This window comes from Squalius cephalus (genome assembly GCF_949319135.1).
Source record: "Squalius cephalus genome assembly, chromosome: 10".
Classification (NCBI taxonomy): Eukaryota; Metazoa; Chordata; class Actinopteri; order Cypriniformes; family Leuciscidae; genus Squalius; species Squalius cephalus.
The window spans coordinates 36377884-36393113 of record NC_137131.1 but is presented as its reverse complement, the minus strand read 5'-3'; the positions used below and the strand labels follow the sequence as shown (position 1 = coordinate 36393113).

The 15230-nt window shown below is 42.3% G+C and overlaps 1 protein-coding gene across 2 annotated transcripts in view; it reads right to left on the bottom strand.

Annotated features, from left to right (window-relative positions):
- pcnt (pericentrin) overlaps positions 1–15230 on the bottom strand; it is a 67202-nt gene that overhangs the window by 49478 nt on the left and 2494 nt on the right. For both annotated transcript variants that reach the window (XM_079883760.1, XM_079883761.1), the window contains exon 2: positions 237–410. In XM_079883760.1, coding sequence (XP_079739886.1) covers positions 237–410 — 174 coding nt within the window. The remainder of the gene's footprint in view (positions 1–236; positions 411–15230) is intronic.

Here is a 15230-nt window from a genome sequence, read left to right as displayed (position 1 = left end):
GGAATCTTGTTAAAAACGTAATTAAGTAATCTGGAATTATCGTTTATCTGGAACTTGATAATGTTTTCCCTCAATTGCATTACTGTGACTGATGTGTTGATGCATCTGACTGAAGTCACAAAGTCGCAAACTTTTTTAATTGCTATTTTGTGCTCGTATATTTAATAATTTGTCAGCTGTAACAAAGAAACAGGAAAAAATTTTCAATTTAAGAAACACTTAAACTAAGAGCAAACCTCTGAGTATTCCTTGCTGATCTCTCCATGACAACTGTCTGTCTGTGGCTCCTCTAGGTGGCGCTCTTGCACGGAACAGGCATTCGTCTGGACAGTCGGGCCTTTCCTCTTCGCCGTCTTTTTCTGCGTGCTCGAACTGTCGCTTTTCGCCCGGCGCCGTCTAAAGTGAGCAAGCTGCGCCAGAGGTTGAGGGACAGGTAGAGGGACACGTACATCAGGATGAGATAGCAAGAACATAGAAGCAGCATTTTGCTGGGCTTAAAATATGAGCCATGTCAAAGGTCAAATGGATGCATCTCCTGCATGACTGATGTCTCATAATTAGACCAAACAAAATAAGGCAAATTCCTCTTAAGGGATGATTTAGTTCATAATATGAAAGACAACAGCAAGAAAAACAGGTTTTAGAAAAATTCAGTATCCAAATAGATCTTAAGGCAGGAAAAATGATGGGTTCTTCATCTTCTAAAAACCATCATCCTCTTCCTTTTTTGGAGAATCCCTGATCCTCAAGCATGGAAATGTGGTGACGCCTGAAATACGCACAATTCTGCAAGAGACATTACTCACAGCTGCCTTAAGAAGCTTATTCCAGATTAAAGCAAGCTGACATGAGCCCTGCTGGACCAAATATTACAATGGTGCTTCTGTGAACAAACACCAGCACAACCCCTAAGGCTTTTAAATTAGTCACATGACAGCAATCCATCAACCAAACAAACAAGAACGCCTTATGATTCCTGTGAAAGTCTGCAACTACGAGAACTAAAGACCACCAAGTGAAGAGATGTTCTCTGCAGAACCCACTGAGAACCAAATGAAAAAGGAAAAGAAAGGGGAGGAGCGAATGCACACAAACCATTCACATAAATGCACATACTATGACCTAACTTGGACCTAGTACCCTCTGGTACTACAAAATGCAGCGATTTTATGGAATAAATAAATCTGGGCTGTCAACGTTAACGCTTTAATAAAGATTAGATATTATAGTTGATATTATACTATAAGAAAGAGTCTATATTTAATTTTTAATTTATGCCATGCAGACTGTTTGATAACTTTGTTCAATTTCTGTATGTCCTACCTATTAGAGAGTAAGGGCACAGGTAAAATATGACATTTATTTTATACTATTGTACTATTGAGACAATAACAAGTTTGCAGTAATGCAAGTCACTATTTTAAAAATATTATTAAGTTGGCTTGAGAGAGCCAACTTACTGATATTGTACTTAAACTTATTAAGTTGGCTTGAGAGAGCCAACTTACTGAAATCCTATTTAAACTTATTAAGTTGGCTTGAGAGAGCCAACTTACTGAAATCCTATTTAAACTTATTAAGTTGGCTTGAGAGAGCCAACTTACTGAAATCCTATTTAAACTTATTATTATTATTAATCTTCTGTTAAAAACTGTTGACTCAAACTCGTCCTAGAGCTTTAACTCTACATACTCCAAACTCGGCTCGGACACTCAAACTGATCTGAAGTTAGTTGCTATATCTTTTCAGACTGATCGGACTTACGGTTTTCCTAAAAATGACGATCAAAACTCGGAAAAACTCCCATTGACTTACATTAGGGAGTTCTAAAAAATTCAAATTTAGATTCAAACTGACCAACCGACGAAAATTCAAATCAAAATACCTTGAAGACTAAACCAAACTGCCGTTCTATATACTATATGAGCCATTGAGACTCATTTAAACTAATGCACTCTAAACTCATACACTTATAAAGTAATTAACTTATAAACTCATGAATTCATAGACTTATGAACTCTAAAACTCATAAATTAATAAACTCTGAACTCTTAAACTCATTTAAATTTATAAACTCTAAACTCATTTAAACTTATAAACTCAAAACTCATTTAAACTTATAAACTAAACTCAAAAACTTGTACACTTATAAACTCATCCATTTATACACTTATAAACTCTACACTCATAAACTCTGAGTGTGTGTGTGTGTGTGTGTGTGTGTGTACACACACACACACACACACACACACACTCTAAACTCATTTAAACTTATAAACTCAAAACTCAAAAACTCGTAAACTACTTTAAACTTCAAACCACTTTAAACTTATTAAGTTTAAAGCTTCCAGCTCCCAAGCAACTCCATAGCAACCAAACTTGAGTACCCTAGCAACCGTTTTGCAAGACCTATATCTCTGCATCAGAACATCGTATAGAGATGAGGTTTGGCTCTTTTGACTCATGCTAGCAAACAGCACTTCCAACATGCTACACATGCTAGCAGTGAATAGCTACATGCTAATAGCGATTAGTTAAGTGCTAAATCATGCCAAGATCATGCTAAGAACTCTATAAAAACTCCATAGTAACCATCTGTGACAACTACCAACCACCTAGTAACACCATAGCAACAGCCCAGAACACCCTAGCAACCGCCTAGCAACCACCCAGAATACCTTAGCAACCGCCTTGCAACACCATAGCAACCACCTAGCAACACCCTAGCAACCACCCAGCATACCCTAGCAACTGCCTAGCAACACCATAGCAACCACCCAGAACACCCTAGCAACCGCCTAGCAACACCCTAACAACCCCCAGAATACCCTAGCAACCGCCTAGCAACAGCATAGCAACACCTAGCAACACCCTAGCAACCAACCTGAATACCCTAGCAACTGCCTAGCAACACCATAGCAACCACCAAAACACCCTAGCAACCGCCTAGCAACATCATAGCAACCACCTAGAACACCCTGGCAACCGCCTAGCAACACCCTAGCAACCCCCCATAATACCCTAGCAACAGCATAGCAACCACCAAAACACCCTAGCAACCGCCTAGCAACAGCATAGCAACCACCAAAACACCCTAGCAACCGCCTAGCAACAGCATAGCAACCACCCAGAACACCCTAGCAACAGCATAGCAACCACCCAAAACACCCTAGCAACCGCCTAGCAACCACCCAGAATACCCTAGCAACGCCTAGCAACAGCATAGCAACCACCCAGAACACCCTCGCAACCGCCTAGCAACCACCCAGAATACCCTAGTAACCGCCTAGCAACACCATAGCAACCACCCAGAAAACCCTAGCAACCACCTAGCAACCCCCAGAATACCCTAGCAACCGCCTAGCAATAGCATAGCAACGCCTAGCAACACCCTAGCAACCACCCAGAATACCCTAGCAACCGCCTAGCAACACCCTAGCAACCACCCAGAATACCCTAGCAACTGCCTAGCAACACCATAGCAAACACCAAAACACCCTAGCAACTGCCTAGCAACATCATAGCAACCCCCCAGAACACCCTAGCAACCGCCTAGCAACACCCTAGCAACCCCCCAGAATACCCTAGCAACCGCCTAGCAACAGCATAGCAACCACCAAAACACCCTAGCAACCGCCTAGCAACACCCTAGCAACCCCCCAGAATACCCTAGCAACCGCCTAGCAACAGCATAGCAACCACCCAGAATACCCTAGCAACCGCCTAGCAACACCATAGCGACCACCCATAACATCCTAGCAACCACCTAGCAAAAAACGTTCTGGTCCAAACTTTCTCAAGCCAACTTCAAAGTTTGTCTCGACGAACTTTTGCATCTAGTTATTATTATTAATCTTCTGTTAAAAACTGTTGACTCAAACTCGTCCTAGAGCTTTAACTCTACATACTCCAAACTCGGCTCAGACACTCAAACTGATCTGAAGTTAGTTGCTATATCTTTTCAGACTGATCGGACTTACGGTTTTCCTAAAAATGACGATCAAAACTCGGAAAAACTCCCATTGACTTACATTAGGGAGTTCTAAAAAATTCAAATTTAGATTCAAACTGACCAACCGACGAAAATTCAAATCAAAATACCTTGAAGACTAAACCAAACTGCCGTTCTATATACTATATGAGCCATTGAGACTCATTTAAACTAATGCACTCTAAACTCATACACTTATAAAGTAATTAACTTATAAACTCATGAATTCATAGACTTATGAACTCTAAAACTCATAAATTAATAAACTCTGAACTCTTAAACTCATTTAAATTTATAAACTCTAAACTCATTTAAACTTATAAACTAAACTCAAAAACTTGTACACTTATAAACTCATCCATTTATACACTTATAAACTCTAAACTCATAAACTCTGAGTGTGTGTGTGTGTGTGTGTGTGTGTGTGTGTGTGAACACACACACACACACACACACACACACACACACACTCTAAACTAATTTAAACCTATAAACTCAAAACTCAAAAACTCGTAAACTACTTTAAACTTCAAACCACTTTAAACTTCTTAAGTTTAAAGCTTCCAGCTCCCAAGCAACTCCATAGCAACCAAACTTGAGTACCCTAGCAACCGTTTTGCAAGACCTATATCTCTGTATCAGAACATCGTATAGAGATGAGGTTTGGCTCTTTTGACTCATGCTAGCAAACAGCACTTCCAACATGCTACACATGCTAGCAGTGAATAGCTACATGCTAATAGCGATTAGTTGAGTGCTAAATCATGCCAAGATCATGCTAAGAACTATAAAACTCCATAGTAACCATCTGTGACAACTACCAATCACCTAGTAACACCATAGCAACCGCCCAGAACACCCTAGCAACCGCCTAGCAACACCCTAGCAACCACCCAGAATACCCTAGCAACAGCATAGCAACCACCAAAACACCCTAGCAACCACCTAGCAACATCATAGCAACCACCCAGAACACCCTAGCAACCGCCTAGCAACACCATAGCAACCACCCAGAACAACCTAGCAACCGCCTAGCAACACCCTAGCAACCACCAAAACACCCTAGCAACATCCTAGCAACCACCTAGAATACCCTAGCAACCGCCTAGCAACACCCTAGCAACCACCCAGAATACCCTAGCAACCGCCTAGCAACAGCATAGCAACCACCCAGAACTCCCTAGCAACCGCCTAGCAACCACCCAGAATACCCTAGCAACCGCCTAGCAACACCATAGCAACCACCCAGAACACCCTAGCAACCGCCTAGCAACCACCCAGAATACCCTAGCAACCGCCTAGCAACACCCTAGCAACCACCCAGAACACCCTAGCAACCGCCTAGCAACCACCCAGAACAACCTAGCAACCGCCTAGCAACACCCTAGCAACCACCAAAACACCCTAGCAACATCCTAGCAACCACCTAGAATACCCTAGCAACCGCCTAGCAACACCCTAGCAACCACCCAGAATACCCTAGCAACCGCCTAGCAACATCATAGCAACCACCCAGAACACCCTAGCAACCGCTTAGCAACACCATAGCAACCACCCAGAACACCCTAGCAACAGCATAGCAACCACCCAAAGCACCCTAGCAACCGCCTAGCAACCACCCACAATACCCTAGCAACCGCCTAGCAACAGCATAGCAACCACCCAGAACTCCCTAGCAACCGCCTAGCAACACCCTAGCAACCACCCAGAACACCCTAGCAACCGCCTAGCAACCACCCAGAACAACCTAGCAACCGCCTAGCAACACCCTAGCAACCACCAAAACACCCTAGCAACATCCTAGCAACCACCTAGAATACCCTAGCAACCGCCTAGCAACACCCTAGCAACCACCCAGAATACCCTAGCAACCGCCTAGCAACATCATAGCAACCACCCAGAACACCCTAGCAACACCCTAGCAACCACCCAGAATACCTTAGCAACTGCCTAGCAACACCATAGCAACCACCCAGAACACCCTAGCAACCGCCTAGCAACCACCTAGAATACTCTAGCAACCACCTAGCAACACCATAGCAACTGCCTAGCAACCACCCAAAACACCCTAGCAACCGCCTAGCAACCACCCAGAACACCCTAGCAACCACCTAGCAACACCCTAGCAACCACCCAGAACACCCTAGCAACCACCTAGCAACACCCTAGCAACCACCCAGAACACCCTAGCAACACCCTAGCAACCACCCAAAATACCTTAGCAACTGCCTAGCAACACCCTAGCAACCGCCTAGCAACACCCTAGCAACCACCCAGAACACCCTAGCAACCACCCAGAATACCCTAGCAACCGCCTAGCAACACCATAGCAACCACCCAGAACACCCTAGCAACCGCCTAGCAACCACCCAAAACACCCTAGCAACCGCCTAGCAACCACCCAGAATACCCTAGCAACCACCTAGCAACACCATAACAACCACCCAGAACACCCTAGCAACCACCCAGAATACCCAAAACACCCTAGCAACCGCCTAGCAACCACCCAGAACACCCTAGCAACCAACCCAAATACCCTAGCAACCACCTAGCAACAGCATAGCAACCACCCAGAACACCCTAGCAACCGCCTAGCAACCACCCAAAATACCTTAGCAACCGCCTAGCAACATCATAGCAACCACCCAGAACACCCTAGCAACCGCCTAGCAAAAAACTTTCTGGTCCAAACTTTCTCAAGCCAACTTAAAGTTTGTCTCGACGAACTTTAGCATCTAGTTATTATTATTAATCTTCTGTTAAAAACTGTTGACTCAAACTCGTCCTAGAGCTTTAACTCTACATACTCCAAACTCGGCTCAGACACTCAAACTGATCTGAAGTTAGTTGCTATATCTTTTCAGACTGATCGGACTTACGGTTTTCCTAAAAATGACGATCAAAACTCGGAAAAACTCCCATTGACTTACATTAGGGAGTTCTAAAAAATTCAAATTTAGATTCAAACTGACCAACCGACGAAAATTCAAATCAAAATACCTTGAAGACTAAACCAAACTGCCGTTCTATATACTATATGAGCCATTGAGACTCATTTAAACTAATGCACTCTAAACTCATACACTTATAAAGTAATTAACTTATAAACTCATGAATTCATAGACTTATGAACTCTAAAACTCATAAATTAATAAACTCTGAACTCTTAAACTCATTTAAATTTATAAACTCTAAACTCATTTAAACTTATAAACTCAAAACTCATTTAAACTTATAAACTAAACTCAAAAACTTGTACACTTATAAACTCATCCATTTATACACTTATAAACTCTACACTCATAAACTCTGAGTGTGTGTGTGTGTGTGTGTGTGTGTGTGTGTGTACACACACACACACACACACACACACACACTCTAAACTCATTTAAACTTATAAACTCAAAAACTCGTAAACTACTTTAAACTTCAAACCACTTTAAACTTATTAAGTTTAAAGCTTCCAGCTCCCAAGCAACTCCATAGCAACCAAACTTGAGTACCCTAGCAACCGTTTTGCAAGACCTATATCTCTGTATCAGAACATCATATAGAGATGAGGTTTGGCTCTTTTGACTCATGCTAGCAAACAGCACTTCCAACATGCTACACATGCTAGCAGTGAATAGCTACATGCTAATAGCGATTAGTTAAGTGTTAAATCATTCTAAGAACTCTATAAAAACTCCAGAGTAAACATCTGTGACAACTACCAACCACCTAGTAACACCATATCAACCGCCCTGAATACCTTAGCAACCGCCTAGCAACCACCCAGAATACCCTAGCAACCGCCTATCAACACCATAGCAACCACCCAGAACACCCTAGCAACCGCCTAGCAACCACCCAGAATACCCTAGCAACCGCCTAGCAACACCATAGCAACCACCCAGAACACCCTAGCAACTGCCTAGCAACCACCCAGAACACCCTAGCAACCGCCTAGCAATACCATAGCAACCACCAGAACACCCTAGCAACCGCCTAGCAACCACCCAGAATACCCTAGCAACCACCTAGTAACACCATAGCAACCACCCAGAACACCCTAGCAACCACCCAAAACACCCTAGCAACCAACCAGAATACCCTAGCAACCGCCTAGCAACCACCCAAAACACCCTAGCAACACCCTAGCAACCACCTAGCAACCACCCAGAACACCCTTGCAACCGCCTAGCAACACCCTAGCAACCACCCAGAACACCCTAGCAACCGCCTAGCAACCACCCAAAATACCTTAGCAACCGCCTAGCAACCACCCAGAATACCCTAGCAACCGCCTAGCAACACCATAGCAACCACCCAGAACACCCTAGCAACCGCCTAGCAACTACCCAGAACACCCTAGCAACCGCCTAGCAACACCATAGCAACCACCCAGAACACCCTAGCAACCGCCTAGCAACCACCCAAAACACCCTAGCAACCAACCAGAATACCCTAGCAACCGCCTAGCAACACCATAGCAACCACCCAGAACACCCTAGCAACCGCCTAGCAACCATCCAGAACACCCTAGCAACCGCCTAGCAACACCATAGCAACCACCCAGAACACCTTAGCAACCACCCAAAACAGCCTAGCAACCAACCAGAATACCCTAGCAACCGCCTAGCAACCACTCAAAACACCCTAGCAACCACCTAGCAACCACCCAGAACACCCTAGCAACCGCCTAGCAACACCATAGCAACCACCCAGAACACCCTAGCAACCGCCTAGCAACCACCCAAAATACCTTAGCAACCACCTAGCAACACCATAGCAACCACCCAGAACACCCTAGCAACCGCCTAGCAAAAAAAACGTTCTGGTCCAAACTTTCTCAAGCCAACTTAAAGTTTGTCTCGACGAACTTTTGCATCTAGTTATTATTATTAATCTTCTGTTAAAAACTGTTGACTCAAACTCGTCCTAGAGCTTTAACTCTACATACTCCAAACTCGGCTCGGACACTCAAACTGATCTGAAGTTAGTTGCTATATCTTTTCAGACTGATCGGACTTACGGTTTTCCTAAAAATGACGATCAAAACTCGGAAAAACTCCCATTGACTTACATTAGGGAGTTCTAAAAAATTCAAATTTAGATTCAAACTGACCAACCGACGAAAATTCAAATCAAAATACCTTGAAGACTAAACCAAACTGCCGTTCTATATACTATATGAGCCATTGAGACTCATTTAAACTAATGCACTCTAAACTCATACACTTATAAAGTAATTAACTTATAAACTCATGAATTCATAGACTTATGAACTCTAAAACTCATAAATTAATAAACTCTGAACTCTTAAACTCATTTAAATTTATAAACTCTAAACTCATTTAAACTTATAAACTCAAAACTCATTTAAACTTATAAACTAAACTCAAAAACTTGTACACTTATAAACTCATCCATTTATACACTTATAAACTCTACACTCATAAACTCTGAGTGTGTGTGTGTGTGTGTGTGTGTGTGTGTACACACACACACACACACACACACACACACACACACACACACTCTAAACTCATTTAAACTTATAAACTCAAAACTCAAAAACTCGTAAACTACTTTAAACTTCAAACCACTTTAAACTTATTAAGTTTAAAGCTCCCAGCTCCTAAGCAACTCCATAGCAACCAAACTTGAGTACCCTAGCAACCGTTTTGCAAGACCTATATCTCTGTATCAGAACATCGTATAGAGATGAGGTTTGGCTCTTTTGACTCATGCTAGCAAACAGCACTTCCAACATGCTACACATGCTAGCAGTGAATAGCTACATGCTAATAGTGATTAGTTAAGTGTTAAATCATTCTAAGAACTCTATAAAAACTCCAGAGTAACCATCTGTGACAACTACCAACCACCTAGTAACACCATATCAACCGCCCTGAATACCTTAGCAACCGCCTAGCAACCACCCAGAATACCCTAGCAACCGCCTAGCAAAACCATAGCAACCACCCAGAACACCCTAGCAACCGCCTAGCAACCACCCAGAACACCCTAGCAACCGCCTAGCAACACCATAGCAACCACCCAGAACACCCTAGCAACCGCCTAGCAACCACCCAGAACACCCTAGCAACCACCTAGTAACACCATAGCAACCACCCAGAACACCCTAGCAACCACCCAAAACACCCTAGCAACCAACCAGAATACCCTAGCAACCGCCTAGCAACCGCCTAGCAACCACCCAAAACACCCTAGCAACCACCTAGCAACCACCCAGAACACCCTTGCAACCGCCTAGCAACCACCCAGAACACCCTAGCAACCGCCTAGCAACCACCCAAAATACCTTAGCAACCGCCTAGCAACCACCCAGAATACCCAAGCAACCGCCTAGCAACACCATAGCAACCACCCAGAACACCCTAGCAACCGCCTAGCAACCACCCAGAACACCCTAGCAACCGCCTAGCAACACCATAGCAACCACCCAGAACACCCTAGCAACCGCCTAGCAACACCATAGCAACCACCCAGAACACCCTAGCAACCGCCTAGCAACCACCCAGAACACCCTAGCAACCGCCTAGCAACACCATAGCAACCACCCAGAATACCCTAGCAACCGCCTAGCAACACCATAGCAACCACCCAGAACACCCTAGCAACCGCCTAGCAACACCATAGCGACCACCCATAACATCCTAGCAACCGCCTAGCAAAAAACGTTCTGGTCCAAACTTTCTCAAGCCAACTTCAAAGTTTGTCTCGACGAACTTTTGCATCTAGTTATTATTATTATTCTTCTGTTAAAAACTGTTGACTCAAACTCGTCCTAGAGCTTTAACACTACATACTCCAAACTCGGCTCAGACACTCAAACTGATCTGAAGTTAGTTGCTATATCTTTTTAGACTGATCGGACTTACGGTTTTCCTAAAAATGCCGATCAAAACTCGGAAAAACTCCCATTGACTTACATTGGGGAGTTCTAAAAAATTCAAATTTACATTCAAACTCACCAACCGACGAAAATTCAAATCTAAACACCTTGAAGACTAAACCAAACTGCCGTTCTATATACTATATTAGCCAATGAGACTAATTTAAACTAATAAACTCTAAACTCATACACTTATAAACTAATTAACTTATAAACTCATGAATTCATAGACTTATTAACTCTTTAACTCATAAATTAATAAACTCTGAACTCTTAAACTCTTAAACTCATTTAAACTTATAAACTCTAAACTCATTAAAACTTATAAACTCTAAACTCATTTAAAACTTATAAACTCTAAACTCAAAAACTCTAACACTTATAAACTCATCAATTTATACACTTATAAACTCTAAACTCATAAGCTCTGAGTGTGTGTGTGTGTGTGTGTGTGTGTGTGTGAACACACACACACACACACACACACACTAAACTCATTTAAACTTAAACTCTAAACTCATTTAAACTTGTAAACTCAAAACTCGTAAACTACTTTAAACTTCAAACCACTTTAAACTTCTTAAGTTTAAAGCTTCAAGCTCCCAAGCAACTCCATAGCAACCAAACTTGAGTACCCTAGCAACCGTTTTGCAAGACCTATATCTCAGTATCAGAACATCGTATAGAGATGAGGTTTGGCTCTTTTGACTCATGCTAGCAAACAGCACTTCCAACATGCTACACATGCTAGCAGTGAATAGCTACATGCTAATATCATTTAGTTAAGTGCTAAATCATACCAAGATCATGCTAAGGACTCTATAAAAACTCCATAGTAACCATCTGTGACAACTACCAACCACCTAGCAACACCATAGCAACCGCCCAGAACACCCTAGCAACTGCCTAGCAACCGCCCAGAATACCTTAGCAACCGCCTAGCAACATCATAGCAACCACCCAGAACACCCTAGCAACCGCCTAGCAACACCATAGCAACCACCCAGAACACCCTAGCAACCGCCTAGCAACCACCCAGAATACCCTAGCAACCGCCTAGAAACACCATAGCAACCCCCCAGAACACCCTAGCAACCGCCTAGCAACCACCCAGAATACCTTAGCAACAGCATAGCAACCACTCAGAACACCCTAGCAACTGCCTAGCAACCACCCAGAATACCTTAGCAACTGCCTAGCAACACCATAGCAACCACCCAGAACACCCTAGCAACCGCCTAGCAACCACCCAAAACACCCTAGCAACCACTTAGCAACCACCCAGAATACCCTAGCAACCGTCTAGCAACAGCATAGCAACCACCCAGAACACCCTAGCAACCGCCTAGCAACCACCCAGAATACCCTAGCAACCGCCTAGCAACACCCTAGCAACCACCCAGAACACCCTAGCAACCGCCTAGCAACACCATAGCAACCACTAAAACACCCTAGCAACCGCCTAGCAACCACCCAGAACACCCTAGCAACCACCCAGAACACCCTAGCAACCACCCAAAATACCATAGCAACCGCCTAGCAACCACCCAGAACACCCTAGCAACCGCCTAGCAACCGCCTAGCAACCACCCAGAATACCCTAGCAACCGCCTAGCAACACCATAGCAACCACCCAGAACACCCTAGCAACCGCCTAGCAACATCCTAGCAACCACCCAAAATACCTTAGCAACCGCCTATCAACACCATAGCAACCACCCAGAACACCCTAGCAACCGCCTAGCAACCACCCAAAATACCTTAGCAACCACCCAGAACACCCTAGCAACCGCCTAGCAACCACCCAAAATACCCTAGCAACCGCTTAGCAACACCCTAGCAACCACCCAGAACACCCTAGCAACCGCCTAGCAACACCCTAGCAACCACCCAAAATACCCTAGCAACCGCTTAGCAACACCCTAGCAACCACCCAGAACACCCTAGAAACCGCCTAGCAACCACCCAAAATACCTTAGCATCTGCCTAGCAACACCATAGCAACCACCCAGAACACCCTAGCAACCACCTAGCAACCACCCAAAATACCTTAGCAACCATCTAGCAACACAATAGCAACCACCCAGAACACCCTAGCAACCGCCTAGCAACCACCGAGAACACCTTAGCAACCCACTAGAAAACCCCCAACAACTTTTTAACTTTAAACTACCTAATTTAAACTTTAAACTACTTTAAACTTCAAACTAATTTAAACTTTAAACTAATTTAAACTTCAAACTAATTTAAACTTTAAGCTAATTTAAACTTCAAACTAATTTAAACTTTAAACTACTTTAAACTTTAAACTAATTTAAACTCCAAACTATTTTAAACTTCTTTAAACTTTCTGGTCCGGCTTTCTCAAGCCAACTTAAAGTTTGTCTCGACGAACTTTTTAATCTAGTTTTAATTTGAAAACCCTGTGCATTTAGTTGTTTCTAGTTTGAGTTGAGAAATACACATTTCAGCATTATCACTAATCTGTGTGTGCATTTTACTTGAGAACCAAGCAAGTTGACTCATGAAACCAAACCATTTATTATATGGCAATCACCTATCGCAATATTGACCTCAATAATCGCAATATGACGTTTTCCCCAAATCGTGCAGCCCTAGTATGAATACACCTGAAAAAAAATCCAACGAGCTGGGTATTCAGCTGGATTACTTTTGACCTGCTTTCATAAACATGTAGGAAATCCGTTTTGTCTTTCGCCCACTGAATGTCAAATCATATAAGATGTTGATCTGAAGCCTAGGGGACGACAAGTCACAAACAATTTCTGGAACAGCAGCTTACATGGAATATTCAGGCCACTCTCTGTAAAAGCCATTAAAATAGTGTGCACATCTGCAATAAATAAAAGTATATAAAAAATAAATATACACACACATATGGGTGCGTTTAAAAAATAATAATATTATGGTTTAAGTGGAAGGTCCACTTTTTGATTAAATATTATCAGGGGGGGGAGTTTGGGTCTGGTCCCCCATAAGAAAAATTTATATTTTAAATTTAAATGGTATCAATTTTGTGCACTTTGAGTTCAAATTTAAGAGCTCCAAGCCTCCAACCCATGTCCAGTGTACAAATTGAACAAAGTCTTTTCGTTGAACAGTCACCTCCGATAACAGATCACTCTAAATTGTAATGTAGACATGCATTTTCTGTAAAGCTGCTTTGAAACAATATGTATTGTGAAAAGCGCTACACAAATAAATGTGAATTGATTCGAATTGAGTTGGACCTTGACATTTACAGTGTCTCAGCCTGCATAACATTCACACTAGAGCTGCTTGATTCTGAATAAATTGAGAATATTATTATTATTATCACCCTATTATTATTATTATTATTATTATTATTATCATCATCATCATCATCATCAACCTAAGAATGCTAATAATAATATAATGTATAGCCTAATAAATATAAATGAAAATGAATATTTCATTAGTATATTTAGCCTATCTTTACACTACAGAGAAATCACAATACTTTTGTCCTAATTTGCTTGCTTGCAAGTAGGGATGCTCATAATTAACTCGTTAACCAACAGTAAGTATTTTGACTGAATAAAAAACCAATGTTTTTTTAACAAATGCCATGGCAACCAGCAAGCCACTCTGCAACAGGTTAATCTTTGAGCTAAATGAATCTACAAACACACATCTAGACACATTCCATAACCAACTGATAAATACTTGAACATTCATGCCTTTCATGTGGCTAAAGTGACTAATTAAATTCAATGCTTAAAGGGAAAGTTCACAAACAAACAAACAAAAAAATCTACATTTTGTCATTACTTACTATCCCTCGAGTTGTATGAGTTTCCTTCTTCTATTGAGCACTACAGATTTTAAAGAATGTTGGTAACCAACAAGACAGCAACCACTAACTTCCATAATAGTTTTTTCCTACTATGGAACTTAATGTGTGCCATAAACTGTCTGGTTACCAATACCAACAATCTTTAAAATATTTTCTTTTGTATTCAACAGAAGAAAGAAACTCATACAGGTTTGGAACAACACAAGGGCGAGTAGATGATGACAAAATGTTCAATTTTGGGTGAACTATCTATTTAACAGTATGGATCCAATGACCCAAAAGCCAATGCAAGAGAGATTCAGGCCAGGGCCCGTATCCCTAAAGATTCTGAGAATCCTCTCAGAGAGCTCCTAACTTAACCTAAAAATTCCTTGCCAGGAGTTTTAGCTTAGAAGTGATTCCAGAACATTTTCAGTGAACTCTGAGCAAAGAATGGATGGAAAATCCTATCTTAGTGAGGAGGTGTGGTTGACCCCGTTGCTAGGTATGAGTCATCATTT